The sequence below is a fragment of the Myxocyprinus asiaticus genome, chromosome 1 (genome assembly GCF_019703515.2).
Source record: "Myxocyprinus asiaticus isolate MX2 ecotype Aquarium Trade chromosome 1, UBuf_Myxa_2, whole genome shotgun sequence".
NCBI lineage: Eukaryota > Metazoa > Chordata > Actinopteri > Cypriniformes > Catostomidae > Myxocyprinus > Myxocyprinus asiaticus.
Window position 1 is genome coordinate 39,300,246 of NC_059344.1, and position 21,013 is coordinate 39,321,258.

General features: G+C 36.6%; 1 protein-coding gene across 1 annotated transcript in view; it reads left to right on the forward strand.

Moving 5' to 3' along the window:
* Positions 1-792: 792 nt before the first annotated feature.
* LOC127444409 (limb region 1 protein homolog) overlaps positions 793-21,013 on the forward strand; it is a 52,381-nt gene continuing 32,160 nt past the window's right edge. Inside the window, exons 1-7 of the mRNA XM_051703775.1 lie at positions 793-963; positions 4,143-4,215; positions 11,329-11,368; positions 11,732-11,871; positions 12,807-12,910; positions 19,471-19,597; positions 19,688-19,756. Coding sequence (XP_051559735.1) covers positions 901-963; positions 4,143-4,215; positions 11,329-11,368; positions 11,732-11,871; positions 12,807-12,910; positions 19,471-19,597; positions 19,688-19,756 — 616 coding nt within the window. The 5' untranslated portion in view covers positions 793-900. The remainder of the gene's footprint in view (positions 964-4,142; positions 4,216-11,328; positions 11,369-11,731; positions 11,872-12,806; positions 12,911-19,470; positions 19,598-19,687; positions 19,757-21,013) is intronic.

A 21,013-nucleotide genomic window follows, 5' to 3' on the forward strand; every position in this document is an offset into this window, starting at 1 on the left:
CTGAAGACATATATTAAACCACTGGAATCTTATGGATTAATTTTATGCTGTCTTTATCTGACTTTTTGGAGCTTCAAAGTTCTGGCTACCATTCACTGTCATTGTATGGACCAACAGAGCTGAAATATTTTCTAAAAATCTTCGTTTGTGTTCAGCGGAAGAAAGAAAGTCAAACATATCTGGGATGGCATGAGGGTGAGTAAATGATGAGGGAATTTTCATTTCGGGTGAACTATGCATTTAAGAATTTTTAAAATAATTTAGTAAGTTTTATTACAATAATCTAACTTAATATAAGTGCAAACAAACAAACAAACAAACAAAAAACAGCTAAAACAATTTATTTTTACTGAAGGCCATACAGTTCTTGAAAGTTCTGGAATCACAAAATGAATCACAATTCATTATTTTAATCTATGGACTCATATATATATATATATATATATATATATATATATATATATATATATATATATATATATATATATATATATATATATATGTGAAAACAAATATATTGAAAACAAGTAGCTTTGACATCATTACAGCAGAAACAATATGGCAATGAGGGGCCTTGGAGTTAAAAAGGTTGAGAGAAGCAGACGTTTCTTTGTTTTTCCCCCGGTGTGTTCTAGTGGCTGTCTGCATGACTACATTAGTAATAAATTGTGAATGAGGTATTTTATAAATATACGAGCCCTTGAAAGTGTTCTAAACCTATGAACGTGAGCCTTCGAACACGCCCTGTACGTGTGTCGCGTAATGATGACGCAATATGTTTTGATCGTTTATTTGGCGCTGAGACGGGACTGCTGTCAGCGAGTCGAGCTCTGTTTCTTTTACAATGAATGGACTCGTCACACATATGCGTTGAATGAATGTGTTTCTGCAATATGAAGAATGGAAGAAGACGATGTGACGATCAGAGAGCAGAATTTCCACAGCCAAGTGCGCGAGTACATCGTGAGTACAGAGAGACAGAGAAGAACACAAACACATTGGTCATATTGCGAACTGTGTTCGCTATTTCAGCATTTATTTACCCTTCCTTACCTTTGCTCACTGGAATGATGAATGAATTTACTATAATTGAAAATATTTGGTAAGTTAGGCCAGTTCGCTAGCTTGTTAGATTGGAGTTAGCTACACATGTCGAGGTATTTATTCTTTTTCTGCGGCTATTATGACAAGTTAAAAGGCAAAAGCCATGGTTAAATGATTTGCTGTTTTCTTTTACTGAACATATGCATTGTGCTCTGTGGCTGCCCTGCCCTGATGTATTTTCGTGACACTGTTTACTGTGTCAGGTACTGCAGGGTTATAGCAGGTGGAGTGTTTACTGTCTGGTCTCTGGACATAAAGAGACAGAAAAAAAAGGACAGACTAGACAGTTTGCCAAAGACTAACTCTTTTTATTCGGTTGCGAGACAGCTTGTTTACTGTTGCTGGTGTAGATATGAGCATTGCAGGTTTGCAGTGTTTATTTTGGGTGTCTGGATGTAATGTGTCTCTCTTTTCTGCTTAGGCAAACCTGTTCTAGTGTGTCACAGATAAATGGATTTCATGATCTGCTAGTGATTAAATATCACAAATTAATCTGTCTGTGCTAACTGGCATTCCCTTGGAAGAACAGCCAAGACCTGCCCGAGTGTCTCATAAATGTAAAGCAGTGATGAAAATTGGGCAGTAAAGGTCTTTTTTGTTCAAGCCACATTTCGTTTTAGAGAGCTGCCATTTTGACTCTTTTTGCTTGGAGCTTCATTTCTTTTTGACAGACAATAATTTGTTCTAGTGGTAACACAACTTTACGTTTAATAATAATAATAATAAACCTTTATTTTGTATAGCCCCTTTAAAAGTGGTTTCTCAAAGCACTTTACATAAGTAAGAACAACCCAGAAACAACAAAATACACATAACCATAGAAGAAAATACACACATATACAACAAAAGTGAATCAAACACTACATAAACATAAAACACCAACTGAAAGCCATCTTGAAAACATTTGTTTTTAGATAAGATTTAAAAATACCAAGAGACTTTGACTCACAAATGTCAATTGGAAGTAAATTCCACAGACTAGGAGCATAATTTGAGAATGCCCTATCACCCAATGAGCACATGCGTGTTTGAGGGACTACTAAAAGGCCATGCTGAGACGAACAAAGGTTACGCTTTGGAGTATAATTAATTAGAAGGTCTGAAAGATAATTGGGAGCAGACCATGAAGTGCTTTATATGTAAGCATGAGAACTTTAAAGTCGACCCGATACTTAACAGGGAGCCAGTGCAAGGACTCCAAGACTGGGGTAATATGTTCACATGTTTTAGTCCGAGTTAAAATCCTGGCTGCCGAGTTTTGGACATTCTGCAGTTTATTTAAGGTAGACTTTGAAACCCCAGCAAGGAGTGCGTTACAGTAATCGATGCATGAAAATACAAATGTATTGATCAACTTTTCAACTACAGAAAAGGATAGCATTGGATGCAACTTTGCAATGTTTCTGAGATAAAAGAATGATGTCCTGACTGTATTTTGCACATGAGGTTCAAACGTCAAAGAAGAATCAAGATTCTTCAGTTTTCCCTGAAACTCAAGTACACAGTCGTCAGTAACCTATGGTGTCAGACTAGCATTACGAAGCTGATGATAGGTGCCAAGCAACATCACCTCGGTGTTGTCACTGTTTAAGCAGAGAAAATTATTGGCCATCCAGATTTTTATCTCAGAAATACATTTGCGGTTGAAATGTTACCACTAACTTTAGAGTGAAAATATAGAGACACATCCAGTGAGTCTAATTTAAGTTTGAACAAAGGTGTGTAGACGAGGGAAAGCTGTAATCAGCAGCATAGAATACAAGTTAGTCTGATGAGGGGCTGACAGATAAATAAAATCTGCTCTTTTGGCTCTTTGTTGATGCTCTGATAATGTGCCAGCAGTTTCTGTCTTATGGTTCTTTAGCAAGACAATTTACAACAAATATCTGTACTGTTTTTAAAGTTAAAGACCTATAAGGGTTTATAATTTGTAATAATAATTTATACACCTGTAGATGTAACTCCATACAGGACACTGCATAAATTAAATTCATAAACACATGATTTGAACTCATGTCCTCCTGGCCCCCGGCCATCAAAGGTAGCACATATGCCTCATCTGAAACATTTAGAGGACCAAAGAACCAAAAGGACATAATTAAATCAATAAATAATTAATGCAGAAAGGTCAGTTTCACAGACTTTTTAATGTGGCAAAGAGGCATCATAAATGTATTTACATAGGAATAATGGACACAGAACAAGCTTCTGTGTTCTTGTTCTATTTTTTTAACCATGGGTCGATCACAAGGGTTGTTGCAATGCTTCTCCCTGATTCTTTCAGCATCTTGCACCATGACCATTGAGCACCATGAGTGTTTTTTTTAGCAGTTCAAATCCCAATCGCAATATTTTTTAAATAATCGCAATATGAATTTTTTTTCTTCTCCAAATCGTGCAGCCATAGACGGTGGATATTAATAATCATAGCCGAACAACAGTTAGTATTCACAATAAAACATATACAAAATATTCTTGTTGCTGTATTATTATAGTTATTTTTCAAAGCAATGTTTAAAAATGGATAAGCTGATCATTACGGAGAAGCATATCTTTGTTCTTATATCTGGGATTGCTGAACTCTGAATTAGTGCTCTGTAGATCTGTTACGCTACAAGCAATGTGTAACATGAGTTAAAGTTCAAGCATGCCTGGTATGTTTACATATACATATCCATCAGGCTGTCCTCTCAAAATACACCCCAGTGTCCAAGACACTCTGCTGATTCAAGCCATATAACATGACTACAGTGTTAAAGATTACAGGTGTAGCATTTTTATGGATGTTGTACTTTATCAGCTGGGCTGTTACTTTTCAAATAGTTTGGATACAGGCAAGACTTTCAGAAAAGTTTCTTGACAGAAAAAGTCATTTTTTATTTTTGATACAATTTTCAGTCCGTTGCATTCCTTTCACATAATGATTAGTGAAAATGCTTAGTCAACTATACATTTTTAGCTGTGTCATCTGTTTTAGTTTAACAGGTAGCTTGTGCATGAAATGTTTATAATGTTTGAATGTTTCTCCCTCTTTCTAGATCTGCTTCCTCCTGTTTGCAGTACTGTACATTGTATCGTACTGCATCATCACACGCTACAAGAGGAAAAGTGGTAAGAATGACAGATCAAATCCTGTTTTTGAGGAAACTGTTGCAACATGTAAAACAAATGTATTTATTATAATTACACTTTTCAACCAGGGGGATATTACACTTTAATTTTTTCCTCAAAGGAAAAGTTCACCCAGAAATACAAATTCTGTCACAAGGCTCGACAATAAGGACTGCCTGATGGCCCGGGGCCAGTGTGAGAGAGATTCGGGCCAGCTGCTAGAACTGTCACTTGCCCGATCGGGCCAGTGCTGCATTTATAACATTAGTGAAAGCAAACAACAAGCGAGAGAGCACAAAAATTACACAGAGCAAACGAAGTCCTCTAACCGAGGAGCGAGCGCGTGTATATTTATCTCCCAAAAACGCGCAAATGCATAATATACTGGACGCGCCAAGGCACAGTCGCGTGCAGACACCGAACGCACTCTCCTAGCACTGTCCTCGCTCTTTTCCCAGTGTCTTAGCAGCAGCTATTACCAATGTGTAGAAAATAGAAGGAAAAAACCCACTTAATGAATTTCGTAACAGGATTTAACGTCTTGTGCAACATTCCCCACACATTCCGTGTTCACAGTGCACGAAATCCTCACATTTTTCATTTTTACATGTTGGTGAAAAGTAGTAATCCACACATTGTAACACAAAAAATCAACAGTTTCTTTCTATAGGACTGAAAATCCATGTCGCTTCATGCATAGGTCTCATCATCATCTCTCTCCATGCAGTGTAGACTGTTTAACATGCATGTGCTCCCGTAAAGAGACAGAGCACTAGTTTTATTCCCACTATAAAAAAACACATTTTCTCTCATTAATTCGCCTTTAGAGATGAAGCGCCGAATGAAACATAATAAACTTTGTTAAACCCCAGTTATACCATCCTCATAAAACACCTGTTACATTTCTCATTTCTGGACCGTACAGGTATTTTTGTTTTTGTTCTTTGTATATCAGTCAGTGTTGGTCTTGTCTGTGTTGTTGATTTCATGTTATATACACATTGTTAATTCACAGATTAGGCTTAATATCTCCCTAATATATATTACACATCACAACCGATTTAGTAGCAAGTCTGTTCTCTCAGCCATTAATTAAGTATTTAACTCAGTGAATAATCTTTGATCCTTCTTGTGAATACACTACACATGGGCAAAAGTTGCATAACAGCATGACTAAACGGGTGACCGAAAACCCATCATCTCCTCCACAGAACTCTTGGCTTAAAAACACATGTGTAAATGACAGGACGGCTGAGGTTAATATGATGTATTTATGAATTTATATCTTTAAAGCGCATATATGGGATTACATAAGGCATAAATCATATCTTGCAAATTATAAATGTGATTCAATTTTGGGGGACATTGTATTTTTTATTTATTATTTGGAATGCCCAGTTCCCAATGCGCTCTAAGTCCTCGTGGTGGCGTAGTGACTCGCTTCAATCTGGGTGTCGGAGGATGAATCTCATTTGCCTCCACGTCTGAGACCATCAGTCCGTGCATCTTATCACGTGGCTTGTTGAGCATGTTACGCAGAGACATAGCGCATGTGGAGGCCCACACTATTCTCCGTGGCATCCATGCACAACTCACCACACGCCCCACTGAGAACGAGCCACATTATAGTGACCACAAGGAGGTTACCCCATGTGACTCTCCCCTCCCTAGCAACCGGGCTAATTTGGCTGCTTAGGAGACCTGGCTGGAGTCACTCAGCACGCCCTCGATTCGAACTCACGACTCCAAGTGTGGTAGTCAGCGTCTTTACTTGCTGAGCTATCCAGGCCCCTGGGGGGCATTGTATTAAAAACATAAGATATGTAAAAAATATTTATCTTCGGACATATTTTTTAAAGCCATGATGGTAAAAACAGCTATTTATCATTTTTGTGTTGGGGCCAGTGAAAATTTTGGCAGGGCCAGTAGAAATCTGAAGCACTGGCCCAACCGGGCCAGTAGAAAAAATCCTTAGCGTTGAGCCCTGTGTCATTATTTACTCACCCTTATGTTGTTCCTAACCCATATGACTTTCTGTCTTTTGTGGAAAACAAAAGGAGAATTGTACTGGTAGCTCTTTTTCATGCTATTTGTCCATATAGGCACTGAGGCTTTCAGGCTGAAAAGAGTGAAAAACCACCATCAAAATATCATAAATAGTCCATATGACTTTTGTGGTGTATTCCAACTTCTGTAGTCAAATAGTAGCTTTGTGCATAGAATAAATCATGAACAAATCATTCAGACCGTTTTTGAACTGGATTGTGAACTTGGAACTTAATCATGGCTGCCTGCGAATAGTGAATTTTTACAATGGCATTGGTAACTGAGAACATGAATACTAAATGACAGAGTGTAGTTTAAGTTTTGGTCTCATCTTTACATAAAGTTATTATATGGCTTCAGAAGACTAAAGGCTGATTTATACTTCTGTGTCGAACCTACGGCGTAGGCTCCGTGTAGGGGCCACAGTTTGTGTCTGCATCGTTCTGTGAGTACACAGCCAAATTGACAACTATACAGTATGTTTCATAAATAAACAAAAGCAATGCAAACATAGTAATTTCTAGATTCTTATAAAATTATTGTATCATCAATAATGAGTTGCAAGTATGTGGACATGTTGAAATGTTGGTACATATTATTTATTATTCATGTTGCCTACAATGCAGGCAGAAAATAAATGAGGAAATTACTGTATGCTTGCTCTTGAGTCACTTAAATAATAATACATAAATATTTTGGCATACTTTTGACGTTCCGTGCTGAAAAAGAAATCGTCAGATTAATTAGGCTAATAACTACTTGCCTGCATAACACAAAATGGGTGGCGTTTTATAGAATTTACAATGCATATAGGCAATATAACCAACTCTCATTAGGTGCTTTTTAATTTACTGACAAATTAGATTCCGTTTCCATAATTTAGGATTATTTACTTAACATATATAGCCTGCTGTCAAACATATGGTCAAATCATTGTGCCAACTGGAAAGCGAGTAGAATACAAAACATATTATTTGACTCACATATCAAATTAATATCAAATAAAGGCCCAGAGCAAAAAGCTTTTAGGGTTTATAAGCTGTAAACAGATATATTTTGTTGCGTTTCGCTTGTAACTTCATGAAACACAAACGGAATAAAAAAACAGCAAATGGCTTTAATAGTCACGAGTCCAAATACAATGTGATATGATGCATAGATATTAAAATAATCTTGGATAAAATCAGACGCTTCCTCAGACATCCTCGTTATCATCCTGGGGGGCAGTCTGTGGTTAAAGTGGATCAATCACAGCTGTTGTGGTGTACGTCGACGTGATACACAGTCAAATTTTTGAAGAGGTGCACATAAGGCTACGGCGTAGGGTACGCCGTAACCACCATAGCTACGCGTAGCCTATGCTGTAGGTTCGACGCAGAAGTATAAATTGGCCTTTAGTGCACAAGTCCTATGAACTAGTGCAGGGCTCTTCAGCTACTTTCCTGCGGGGGCCAGATTATCCAGATGAAAACTGAACCAAACTTTTTTCTGTATTTACCTTAGCTAACATTTTCTTTGTAACTAAAGTTGCGCTGGTTTTGGAACTGCAGCTGCTCCTAACACGTCATCTAAAGCTTACAATATATTTGATTAGTCAGGGCATTCCATTGGCCGGCGAAGGAAAAAAAAAGCTTTGCTTTGTCGGTGCGCAATTCTGTGCAAATATTCGCTCCAAGTGTGAACGGCTTGCTAAGAATACATTATGTCGATTCAAAATGTTAATTCACTTTGGTGTTTAAAGGCCTTGACATAAAACTAAACACAGTTAATAATATCCATTTATTTACATTAAAATAGTCAGGGAAGGGGTAAGCAAGTAACATTTTTTTTTTTTAAGGTCTGGCCATAAATTCCTTCTAAATATCTGGTTTAAGGACAATCATGACTTCATACCCTCAACTAACAAATTGGTTGTGATGAACTTTACTTTGGGGAAAAAATATAATGATCATCTTAACAATGCAGAGCTATTGTTTACAAATTATGAAAACCGAGGAAAAACATTTAGATCTGTTCAAGTCAGTGTCTTTGACAGAGTCATCCCACATTAGAAAACAATGGCAATCTAATACAGAACATAAACACAATTAGAACATGTGTTTTCTAATAAAAACATAGTAACCACAAGAAGCCATGGTTGATCTATAGTAAAACCATGGTTACTACATGGATACTGTAGACTTTATTAAAACCATGGTTTCTGCCCATAACATGGCTACAATCATGGTTACTACAGTCTTACCATAGTAAAACCATAGTAAATTTATTCAGAGGGATTGCAAAACTATAAACTAGTAATGATGTAATAACTAAGGGTTTGTTTGTTTTTTTGGCAGAAACCATAGTTTTAATACAGTATACTGTATCCATATACAGTAGTAAACATGGTTGTATTATAGATTAATATTTCTCTGTAATAATATTACAATTTTAAGATTAACCATGGCTAATCTTGTGGTTACTATGATTTTACTCCAAATACCATGGTTAAATGGTATAAATTTGATTTATATTCCAATTGTTTTTGTTTTCCTGTATTATTAATTTGGTTTCACAACGAATATCATGGTTTAAATTAGAGCTCTATATGGGATTTTTGAGACCGATACTGATTTTAGAGAGGGAAAATTCACCGATTACCGATATGGTGAGCTTTGAATGAAAACAGACCTTTTCTATGTGGAGTTTTCACAGATTTTGCACCGATTTGACTATGCAAAGGTACTCAGAAGGCTTCTTTCTTAAACAGATATTTGTATTAAAGAAGATTTGACATTATTATTATACATTGTCAACAAATTCTAGAAATGAACACTGAGAAAATAAAGAATAAATAAAAATAAAATAAATAGCTTAATAAGTATCAGTACTGTATGTTTAGTATCAGTCAATTGCTGACCATTAAAATAAAGAATAAATAAAAATAAAATAAATAGCTAAATAAACATCAGTACTGTATGTTCAGTATCAGTCAAATGCTGACCATTAAAATAAAGAATAAATAAAAATAAAATAAATAGCTAAATAAACATCAGTACTGTTTAGTATCAGTCAAATGCTGACCATTAAAATAAAGAATAAATAAAAATAAAATAGCTAAATAAACATTATTACTGTATGTTTAGTGTCAGTCAAATGTTGACCATTCAAATAAAAAATAAATAGCTAAATAAACATCAGAACCGTATGTTAAGTATCAGTCAAATGCTGACCATTAAAATAAAGAATAAATAAAAATAAAAAGATAGCTAAATAAACATCAATACTGTATGTTTAGTATCAGTCAAATGCTGACCATTAAAATAAAGAATATGAACAGACATGAGTGACATGGTTGTCAGGGACAAGGTTAACGTTATATTAGTTATATTGAAAAGGGAAAATTATGGGGTCATTGTTTAAGTTTCCAGTATGTATTTAACAGACTAGTTAACAACTTACCATGAAGACACCGCTGAACTCCGCCATGTCTGCAGAGCCACTGTCAGTTCAGTTCTGTAAACAATGGAGTCGGTGCGCGCTCTGCTGGACAAACTACGCTATGACACCAATTCTAAAGCATTGTTTTCTGCATTATATGTTCTGAAAAAATGTTTTCATATCGGTGCATATTGGTAAAATATACGCTGATAACGATATATCGGCGATAATATCGGCCGACTGATATATATCTGTAAAACTCACGGCTGAGTTTTCTACAGAGAGCGCTCGGATGTTTCAGACTGCGACACAATTTTATCAAAATCAGTTAGCGGGCCCGATAAAAGTGATTTAGTGGGCCAGAGTGGGCTGCAAGTTGACTAGTCCTGGCTAGTGGCCACGGCCCCCTGGTTGAGAACCACTGCTATGGACCACTCTAAATTATATTTAAATGATACTTGAACATTGATTTTGTGTCCTTTTTGAATCTTGGAACCCTCAGTCCCCATTCATTGTAATTGCATGGAGAAAAGCGACCGTACATTTTTTTTTTTTTTAATTTCTTTTGTTGTGTTCCACAGAAGATAGAAAGGCATATTGCTTTGGAACAACATGATGGTGAGGTAATAATGGCAGAATTGACCATTTTGGTCAAATAAGCCATTATTATCAGTAATGTTTGGTTTTAATGTAATGTTATCAGTAATGTTCTCGCAGGTTGATAAATGTTCTTTTAAGCTCCCTTAAATTTAGTTTAAATATAGTTGACAAAAATGTTAAGCAAGTTTGTTTGCATGCTCAATTTTAATAGAAGGGGTATACACCTTTTGTAACTCCATAACTACAATATATATTCAGAGAATGCAAATCCTCTTGAGTAACATCCAGCTCCAGAACACAGTGCTGTACAGCAGTGCCACCTCCAACCTCCCTGACACATACAATTTTATGAGGTCTATTACAGTACTTGAGCAGGTCACCTCTAGACATTTAAAAGAAGCTTGAATAACATCGGTTGACCCCTGTGGAGAGTGTCGATCGCAGGAGAAACTAGCCTGTCCTCAAGACTCCTGTCTCAATAACAGAATAGACAAACTGAGAAGATATTATGAGGTATCACTGCAAAGCTGTATGACCTCTGGCCAGGAATTTCAGGGGTCTGAAAATTCATTTGAAAATCAGTAAACTGCAATTTATGTAATTAGTTTGGAGCGAGGCTTTTCTAGACTTTCTTTGTTCTTCTTGACAGCCACCATCTGGCTGGTTTATTATAAGGTTCACATGTTTCTGATTTATGAGTAACTGGTATTGTTTTCATGTAGCTTTCAGGTAAATGAACAGAGATCATGTTTTATACTTATTAAACCATCTGTCACATCTCATCTGGTTATTTGAAAACCATGTAATTTTCAGCAAGGGTTATTTGCAAGTTCACAGTAAAGAACTTTACACTGGAAAATAAACAGCTGACTGGCACATCTTGGAAAGAGGCTGTCAGAGCATCACAGCACTAAGAACATGACATGAACAAAGCCTAACCTTAATAAAAGCTCTGATCAATTTATTTATAATGCAGCAAGTTAGATACTTTTAGGAATCTGTCTCTGGTATATTGGTTGATTTTATTTTGCGCTCTTGTGCCAACAGATGACCAGGAAGATGAGGATGCCATTGTCAACAGAATATCGTGAGTTCTTCCACAGTTCTGACCATATCTGGTGTTATAATGAGGGACTTATTTTAAGTGGAATCATAAAATGACCCAGTTTTAAGTGACTCATGATCAATGACATTTTAGTTTTACATTTTGTTATTAGATGTTCTACTATGCCTTAATGAACCATCATCACTTGTATTTTCTTCATGTAACACCATATGAATAGAACATGATCTTAAACTTAAAGATAGTGATAGTTGTTGATTTAAAAAGTCATTAACATAGTGTACAACAAATATTAGCACTCTTTTTACTAACAGTTCACAGTTCCTGCCTTACTCCATTCCTTTCCAATGCCTCCATATCTTTTTATTTTCTTTCTTTCAACCCCAGTTTGTACCTGTGTACATTTACATTAGCAGTGTCTGGAGGGGCTGTCCTCCTCTTGCCATTCTCTATAATCAGTAATGAGATCCTGCTCTCCTTTCCCAAAAACTACTACATTCAGTGGCTCAATGGATCACTCATCCATGGTCAGTATAAGCCCTTTCCTATCTTTCTTTTTCACATATTGGTTGATGTTAATCCTTACTTTACAAGTCTAGTTTTGTGTTGTTTTGAGTAAGTGATGAGCAAGGATCAGATCTCTTCTTAGAGCCATGGATAGATGTCAGATCTGTGAACAAAACAGGTTGTTTGTCATTGCATTTGGAAGCTTTAGATCTAAAGTAAAGCTAGATGTTTCTAAAGCAAGACAAATTGTTTACTAAATCATGACTGGGACAAAATAGACTTTTTTGTTGATAAGTCAATTTATGGGTGTTATTATATGGTTGCATAACCCTTCCATCTGTAGTCAGGATTGTTCATTCAAAACATGTTGAAATCACTGCTCTCCAAAAGCTAGTTTAGTGTGTCACACATTGTAAATGAAAGTCATACAAGGCACTGAAACAACTCTTATATTTTGTTCAGTGTCCTCTTGCCATGGTTATTGTGTGCATTTATGTACAGATTTGGAAGTGGGTCCATTCATAGATTTTTTTTTTTAGTTTGATAATTGTGGTTCTTGATCCCTCAAATGTTATGCTGAATGCATTTTATGTTTCTCCTTAAGAATATTGCTGAATTACTGTTTGCCTAGAGTTAGTCATGGCCACAAGGTGGTGTAAGTGTTTATTATTTGTGCTGACAGTGTCCCTTTCCACAAGAGCAGGTTTTTGGGTTGTTTCACATGATAATGCTTGACATTTTGAAAAATGCAAGGCTAGAAGTTTCATTCTTAAATCAGAACGAGTTTAGTTACTATATCGGTTGGGATTGGACAGTGCTTAACTTAAGTTCATACAATAAATGACAACTAAAATCGCTAGGTGTTTTCCAAATGCTGTTAGTACTGTATATAAAATGACTTTAAATAAGGTAAGTTATTCATGATTCATTGTTTGGATTGCTTTCCCTCCTTCAGGCCTCTGGAACCTGGTGTCCCTCTTCTCAAATCTCTGTCTCTTTGTGCTGATGCCTTTTGCCTATTTTTTCTTGGAGTCCGAGGGCTTTGCAGGTTCAAAAAAGGTATGAAGCTCACACACCCCCAAGAAATGTGCAAGATTTTTAGAAGCTGTTTTACTCAACATTAAACACACGCACACACACACTTGCTCATGTACATTAAGAATGCTGGCCCACATATGTGTGGTCCTAATATATGATTTCAGAGGTTTTATATTTTCTGAAATGCATGTCTACTTAAAGATGCACACATTGAAAACATTTACATACACTATTATGTGTGACCCTTGTGATTTGGGACACTCCCCCACCCCAAAAAAGATAAAACTTCAAAAACAGGATGTTCTTAATTCTACAACACATTTAACTTTATGTCAATAGTTACTCAAAGTACAGCTGTCACCGGTGCGCATAGAGACTACAAACCAGCAAACACAGGCCATCACAATAGAGTCTGCAGATAAAAATGAAATGGTGGGAGGGAATGCATCAGGTTGCCCTCTGTCTTACTCTCATCACAGTTTGAAGTCGCTCCTGGTTTATGTCTCTCTTGGCAAAGCTACTTAAAGATTAGTAGCTACTGTAGTTTATGAGGGCTATGCTAATTTGTATGGGAGTAATGCGTACTGCTTCTTTTTCTCTCATTTGCACCATGACTGTTTCTGACCATTGATCAACCAGAAACACGGAAGAGAGGGAAGTACTGCTTTATGTTGGCCTACACATCTCAGAATAGCCGGCAGAGCACGTGTGTGTAGCAAAAGAGAGGAAATGATCAGAAACTGCCGCTTGTATGAAAGCCCCCTGCTGATGCAGGGAAGGGTTAAGTCGTCAACCGCAGAAGCCCATAAAACCAAGATTTCATGTTTTCTTTCAAATGACCTGCTTGTACCAGTCTCCACATTAGATGGTTAAACAGGGACGTATATATGACATATTACAGTCAGTTACTGGAGGAAATGAAACTGGGTAGTTTGTTAAAAGCTTGTGTAAGCTGTAACTGGTGCTTTTTATGGGCCAGTGTTTGTGTTAGTACTTCATCAAAAGTAATTAACAAAACCGACAATAATATGTTCATAGCACACTGTGGGGGAAAAAGTTTTCATGAATGCTTTTTTTATTTTTTTTCATGGCCCTTCTGTGTATGAATCTTTGGCAGAATGCCATAGCTGAAAAATGTACACAAAGGCAACATAATGCTGCGTTGGATGGGAAGACGTAGCGTAATTGACATGCAGTTCTGATTTTGTCCAACAGATGGCAGGGTTATTATTTTGGTAAGGCTGAACCTGATACCTCAATCAGTGGCATCTAAACCTCTGAGGTTGTACTTATAGCCTTATTATAACCAGACCCAGATGGATCAACTCCATAGATTTCCACAGAATTGTGATATCTGTCATTCATAAAAGTGCTATGCATTCCCCATCCCTTGCATGTTTTTTATTAAAAATTATGCAAATTGCATGATGCTTTTTTATGAACTATTTTGGCCAATTCCATGATGCTTTTGCCTTCCAATAAGAGTGTAGTACTGTCATGTCCATTTAATACATTTTGCTATATTTAAACCTCTTCCACAGATTTACGCAGATTTTCCCTATAAATCAGCGCAGAAAATGCAAAAAAAAAAAGTTGGCAGATTCCATCTGGGCCTGATTATATCTCTCTACCATTCATATAAGAATAGGACCAGTGAGATCTATTGGTAAATACTATGCCAATTGACATCACTTAACTGGCTTATTGGGAATCACATGAACTTTGAAGATGCTAAAAATTGTATGTGTGTGTGTGTGTGTTTGTCAGTCTTCTGCTTTGTAGCCTGTCCACAATAGGACTGATATTTAGTTTTTGAGATGTGATTCTCACTCCCAGGCTGAGGCCGTGACACTGCGTATTTACTCTGCCTGCGACCCATTCTATGCCCGTTTCTATGACAACATATGAGTTTCTCTGTTTTGACAGAAAAAGGGAAAAAAATCAGAACACTGGTTTGGATAATAGCCCCCATAGTCAAGCTTTAGGAAAATAAAGCATGCATGTTTGAATGTATTGAGATGTTTCTTGCAAGCTTTATAAATTCAACATGCAAATAAACATGTCTGCAGTGTTCGCTACCATCAGCCCTGTGTCATACAACTGTTCTGGGTAGAGGTGGACTCCATTTAGGCTACCAAAAGTATACTGCATGCCATCACGGGTATTTTAGTGTTTTATCACTTTAACTACTTACCAAATACCTAGCGCTTCATTCCCCTTTATTTATTTCTAAATTAATTTCAAATTTCTTCTTTCGAATATTTTCTTGGCATTAAACTTCTTGGGAGAAATTGCTGTTTGTGTTCTTGACAAACCCCAGATTAGTTTCAAAGCCTTTCTCAAAGGTCTTATTTGTTAGACACCTCATGCTAACAAGAAAAAGATGGTGACACTGTAGGAAGAGGGATAAAAAGAAAATGAAACACGCCCACAAACTTCAAAAGTACTGAAGTTCTTTCCTCAAGTTGTATATCCTGTTTTTTTTCTTCTTCATTCAGAATGGCTTCTAATATATTAGTCAGAATGACACATCAATGGCCCGTGTGTGTGTGTGTGTGTGTGTGTGTGTGTGTGTGTGTGTGTGTGTGTGTGTGTTGATATATAGTGATTCATGTCCCCTGCATGTTCTGTTTTGTGTCTCCGACACTGCTCTTGGTGTAGCAGTCTTGAAGAGAAGGTAATGACTACTGTTCATAGTAAACCTTCGCTGATGTTGGAGTTAATAGTTCATGGAGGTTAAATTGTAGTGGATGGGAAATACAACAAGTGATTGTGACTAGGGATGAGAATCGTAAGAAATTCAATTATTCCAATTCCTTAACAGTTCCAATAATGATTCTTACTTTTGAGGATGTATTTCAAAATAAGGAATGCAATGCTGCAGGAAACACTGTCATTAGTATGATGTTCCACTCACAATGGTAGGAAAAGGGACTAAACCTTAAGTTGATAAAAGTTTGTACTCAGACAATAATAAAGAAAATGAGACTTGTGTGACCCTGACTATGACTTAGGTCAGGGTCACTTAGGGTGACTTAGACTAACAAATCATTCATGAATGCAACACAATATCTATAACTATCAGTGTCTTTCTGTATCTCTTACTTTGTATTATAATCTCTCTGACACACTCACATATACTAATGCTTATGTGCATATACTGTGCATATGTGTGTGTGAGAGGGAGAAAGAGAGAGAGAAGATTGTGTGTGTGTGTGTGTGAAGAACTAGATGCTGAATATTTTAGAGTTACTATATTAAGCGGTGTTCACTTTTAGCTGGGCAAGAGTAGAACAGCTCACCCTATCTCTGGCTTCCTTGCCACATCTCTCCATCTCAGAAACCAGAACAACTGCATTTACTTTTAAAACTGTTTTCTTGCTTATATATTTGTTTTCTTGCTTTGTTCTGCTTGAAACTAATTTGAGGGGTGGCACTGATTGCTTTGCATCTATTTCCCAAAGTTGTCTTAAATCCTCTTATACTTTTTTGCAGATTTTTCAGTTATACTTGTGAACACGGATACAATGACACATTTACAGCTCATTTAGAAATCCACTGAGAGTCTGTTTGAGGCAGATGTTGTTCATCAGAAAGTCACTTGGAGGTGCTCTAGATTCTCTTTATGTCAAGAGTGCTTTAAAATACTGCATGTATACAAAGTGTCTTAAAGACCAAGACTGAGAAAGTCATGTAAAATGGAATCAGAGACTGTAGATTTTAGAAAAACTTTCATGGGTTTATAGAAGAGAGAGTTGGACAGTTTGGACATACTAAGCTACAGTTTGGAGACAAAACTGTATAAAAAGTTAGCTAAATCTGACAAAAATCTTCCCTTTAGGATAATGGTGCACCAATCAGGAAATCTGAGGCTGATACCGATCTCTGATTATTTTGTAATTATTTTTTTTAACACTAAGATCGGTTGATACCTTTTTTTTTTTTTTCCTTAAAGTGCCCTTTGGCACACTTTTGCAAGTTATATGCTGTAGTTAGATGTTTATGCCCCACACAGTAAAATTACAGTTACACTTTACAAAAAGGTTCCATTTGTTAACATTATTTAACAACACTACTGTAGTTAACATGAACAAATGAACTTAATGATAGTTATAACATATACATTTTTAAAATTAAAAGTTGCATTAGTTAATGCACTATGAACTAGTTGTCGACCAATATATTGCCGAGGCCGATAAATCGGCCGATATTCTGGCTTTTTTAATTATCGGCATTGGCCGATAAATTTTAATTTGAGCTCATAATGTTAAAGTGCTCGCCTGTTTCATTCTACCTCTCTCTCCTCAACAGTTCACTGTAACTTTTAACTGTCTTGTCTAATGATAAAAAGGCAAATATCAATAAAACTAATATCTTATACCATCTGCAAATATGCGCATATATCGTTTAAACAGATGTAATAAACCAACCTCACACAACTTCATCAGATCCAGCATCCTGTGGAGCGCTCATAAATCATTCTCTGAAGCATGTATTCTAACGGTTTCTCAACAGTTCCCTGTCACCTTTAACTTTCTTTTCTAATGATAAAAGGCAAATATCAGTAAAACTTTTATTATATACCGTCTGCAAATATGCATATATCTCGTTCAAAAAGATGTCATTCACGAACCTCACAAAAATCCAACGTTTTCTTCCCATCGATCGCTTATCTAGTATCTTCCTCTGAAGTGCGTATTCTTCAGCCAGGATCAAAAGTTCCTCTCATTCACAAATCATGACTTTATGTCTTTGACAATCCAAGTAGGCGATCCAGGCCGTTTAAACTGTCAGGAGATGGATCCGCACGAGCACGTGAGTGCAACTTCATGGCTGCGTCTGAATCCAGGAAAATGCTGCCTCCGGTGGCTGTATATGGAGGTAGGATAAAAAAAGGTGCTTTTCAAACTGTTCGGAGACCAGTTTCCATAAGAGTTCCATTCATTCGAAACTGCTGTCAGTTATGCCATTAACTGATTAGGCAGCAAGGTAGCAAGTCAGCTGCCTACGTTTTCGGATGCAGCCCAAGGTAAAAACGCTTCACGTGTGCTACAAGTAAATGTCTTATTCACTATGTACTGTGTGTACAATTGGTTTGATTCTATATTTTTTTTTTTGCTAATGTGGACATGCCATCCATGGTTGCTGGACTACTGTGTGTACTGTTGTTTCCTTCTTCCTAATATATTAACAATTTCTTTATGTACAACTAAATTACAAAAATTTGATGACTAAACAGAAATCTGAAGAAACTGCTATCTACCATTTAAAATACAATATAATTTTTTTGTTTTGTGTAAAATTGATTGCCGTTATTGAAGGTAAACAGTTATATCTGTTATTACTGTTATATACACTTGGAGGCACCACGAGTGAGCATATTGAAGGGAGTGAAGCTAAAAGCGCTCATGATCACTCAAACAGTCTCTATCGCTCAATACAACGTCTGATTGTCACGTTACATCACATATACTCAGATTAGTAAACGCATATTTATTTGTTGTTTAATTTTTTTTTAATATTTGCAGTCTCTTTATCCTCTCCGTGCTCACAGTGCAGTGAGTCAGAATTACTACCCTAATGACTCTAGAAAATGGGCAACTTAATATTCATACACATGTAATTCTTACACATTTTTAAAAACAAACCTGCATATTCATGTCTTTATGTCTGAAAGTTTAAATTCGTGAGTGCTTAGAATTGCCAACAATTCACCCTCCAGAGGCCACTCTGTCATGCTTCAAGGGCTGAAAAAGCACTCATTCATTAGTAGCAGTGTGTGTGTGATTCCCTGTGTGCTGCAAAAAAAGATCGGCCCTGATTCTAGGCACGATCGGCCAATCGGTGATCACGGATTTATTTTTAAGACCAATATCGGCCCATTACGATCGGTGCACCCCTACTTTAGGACATTTTGGGACATCCTCAGTTGAAAAGTCGATCATAAAGCAAATACTTTTGTTTGTTTTTTAATTATAAAGATGCTAAAGTTATTTTGCTGTGGTTGGTGTGTGGGTCAGGGTAAGTTTACAACATTAGATGTCTGTAGTACGCTCAAATTTAGATAGTACTCATTGCAGTCTTGCAGTTTACAAACACTTGCCGTCACCAACATCCATATCTGTGTTCTCGGGGCACAAGTAAATCAGGAGTGGAGTGAAATGCCACAAATCAGGTACTTGCTGACCTGGAAAAAAACGTAAAATAAAACTCCTAATAGTTTCCAGATGAGCCTCTGGACTTAATCTCAGACAGTAGCAGCCACCTTTTTCATTTTACCCACAAACTTCGACCGGACATGGTAATAACTGTTTATGTAAGTATGTGTGAGAGTGAACAAGAGAGAGACGGGTCAAGCCATTAATAGTCTGGCTGAACTATTGTTGTGTGTGCGTTTATGTTGGGAGGGGGGCCTTGATGTTGAGTTAGTGTTATAAGGAAGTCCTGGGTCTTGCAGTGCTAAATTTCCAATTAGAGCCTCATTTACACCTGCTGATCTGTGCGTGTGTGCTTCTGAATCACTCTCGGGTACAGGCAGGAGAAAACTTGAGAACACTAAAGAGATTATCTGTTGGTTTCAGGGCATTAAGGCTCGTGTGCTGGAGACGTTTGTCATGCTCTTTCTGTTGGGTCTCCTCATCCTGGGCATTGTATGGGTGGCGTCTGCTCTCATCGACAATGATGCTGCCAGCATGGAATCGCTCTATGGTATTAATCTTAACCCTGCTCTTGTGGATACATGTGTGTGAGGTAATCAGTTATGTATGGCTTTGTGTTTGTTTTGTTCTTTCGTTCTAGATTTATGGGACTTCTATCTGCCATACCTCTACTCCTGCATCTCTCTGATGGGTGGCCTATTGCTACTTAGTAAGTTAATTTAGGCTATGTTCACACAGGCAGAAAAAGTTAGATTTTTTTGGTCTATCTGACTCAAATCCGTATAGGTTTTTGTAGTCTGAAAAGGCCAAAAACACAATTTGATCAAATTCAAACCACAATCATAGGGGCATCCTGTCTAAAGCAGGACTGCTGTCAAACATAGCAGCAACAAACATTGCATATGCCACCTCTGCTGTTTTTTTTTAAGCCGTTGTCTGTGACGATATTGGAATACTGCCCTCATGATAACCATAATAAATGGCAACATCCATTCCTAAACTCTCACGCATGGTGAACATACACAAGTTTGCATTGTCACTATGAAAACTAATGTGGACGTGCTAGCAAAAGTGACTGCAATTTGAATGGAAAACAATCAGATATGGCCACATCTTTCAGTTTAAACAGTCAGTCTAAAAAGTAATATCTGAGAAAAAAATCAGATTTTTATTGCAGAGTAAAAAGAAAAGCCTTAGTACTGGGTGATATGTCGAATATTCCCAAAGATTTAGCTGCCAATATAAAATTAAGCTACATTGTGAATGTCAGGATGTTTTTAAAGCACTTTTTGTTTTTATAGTCATCAAGTTTCCTGAAGACTGTGTCATTTGACTAGTTTCGGAGCTGAAATTTGCCTCGCAACTCGCAAGTATAAGAGCATATAGAAGGAGACGTTTCAATAACATCTCCGATTTAAACTTCATTAGAGATTTTAAGTACGATTTATTTCCATGAATCATTTCAAACTGTTCATGTCAAAGAATAATTAAAAACTAAAGAGCACTGATTTATTGATTTTATCTCTCCACAATTTCCACAAAAGTTGGTGTGAATATGAAAATGATTAAATATAATTTTTCCTTGTGTTGATTAAAAAATACAGAAAGGAAACTGATTGTTTGGAGCGGTACACGCTTATTCATTACGTGCGATGCATGTCCTGCTTCAGAAGACATGGATTAAAGTATTGGATCACTTTTATGCTGCCTTTATCTGCTTTTTGGAGCTTCAAAATTTTGGTCACCATCCACTTGCATTGTATGGACCTATAGAGCTGAGATATTCTTCTAAAAAATCTTTGTTTGTGAAGAAGAATGTAGAAAGAAAGTAATACACATCTGGATTGGCATGAGTAAATGGTGAGATAATTGTAATTGTTTTTCAGTGAACTATTCGTTTAATTTATCTATATTACTAGAAAATATTTGCAAATGCAAAAAAAAAAAAATATATATAATATAATAT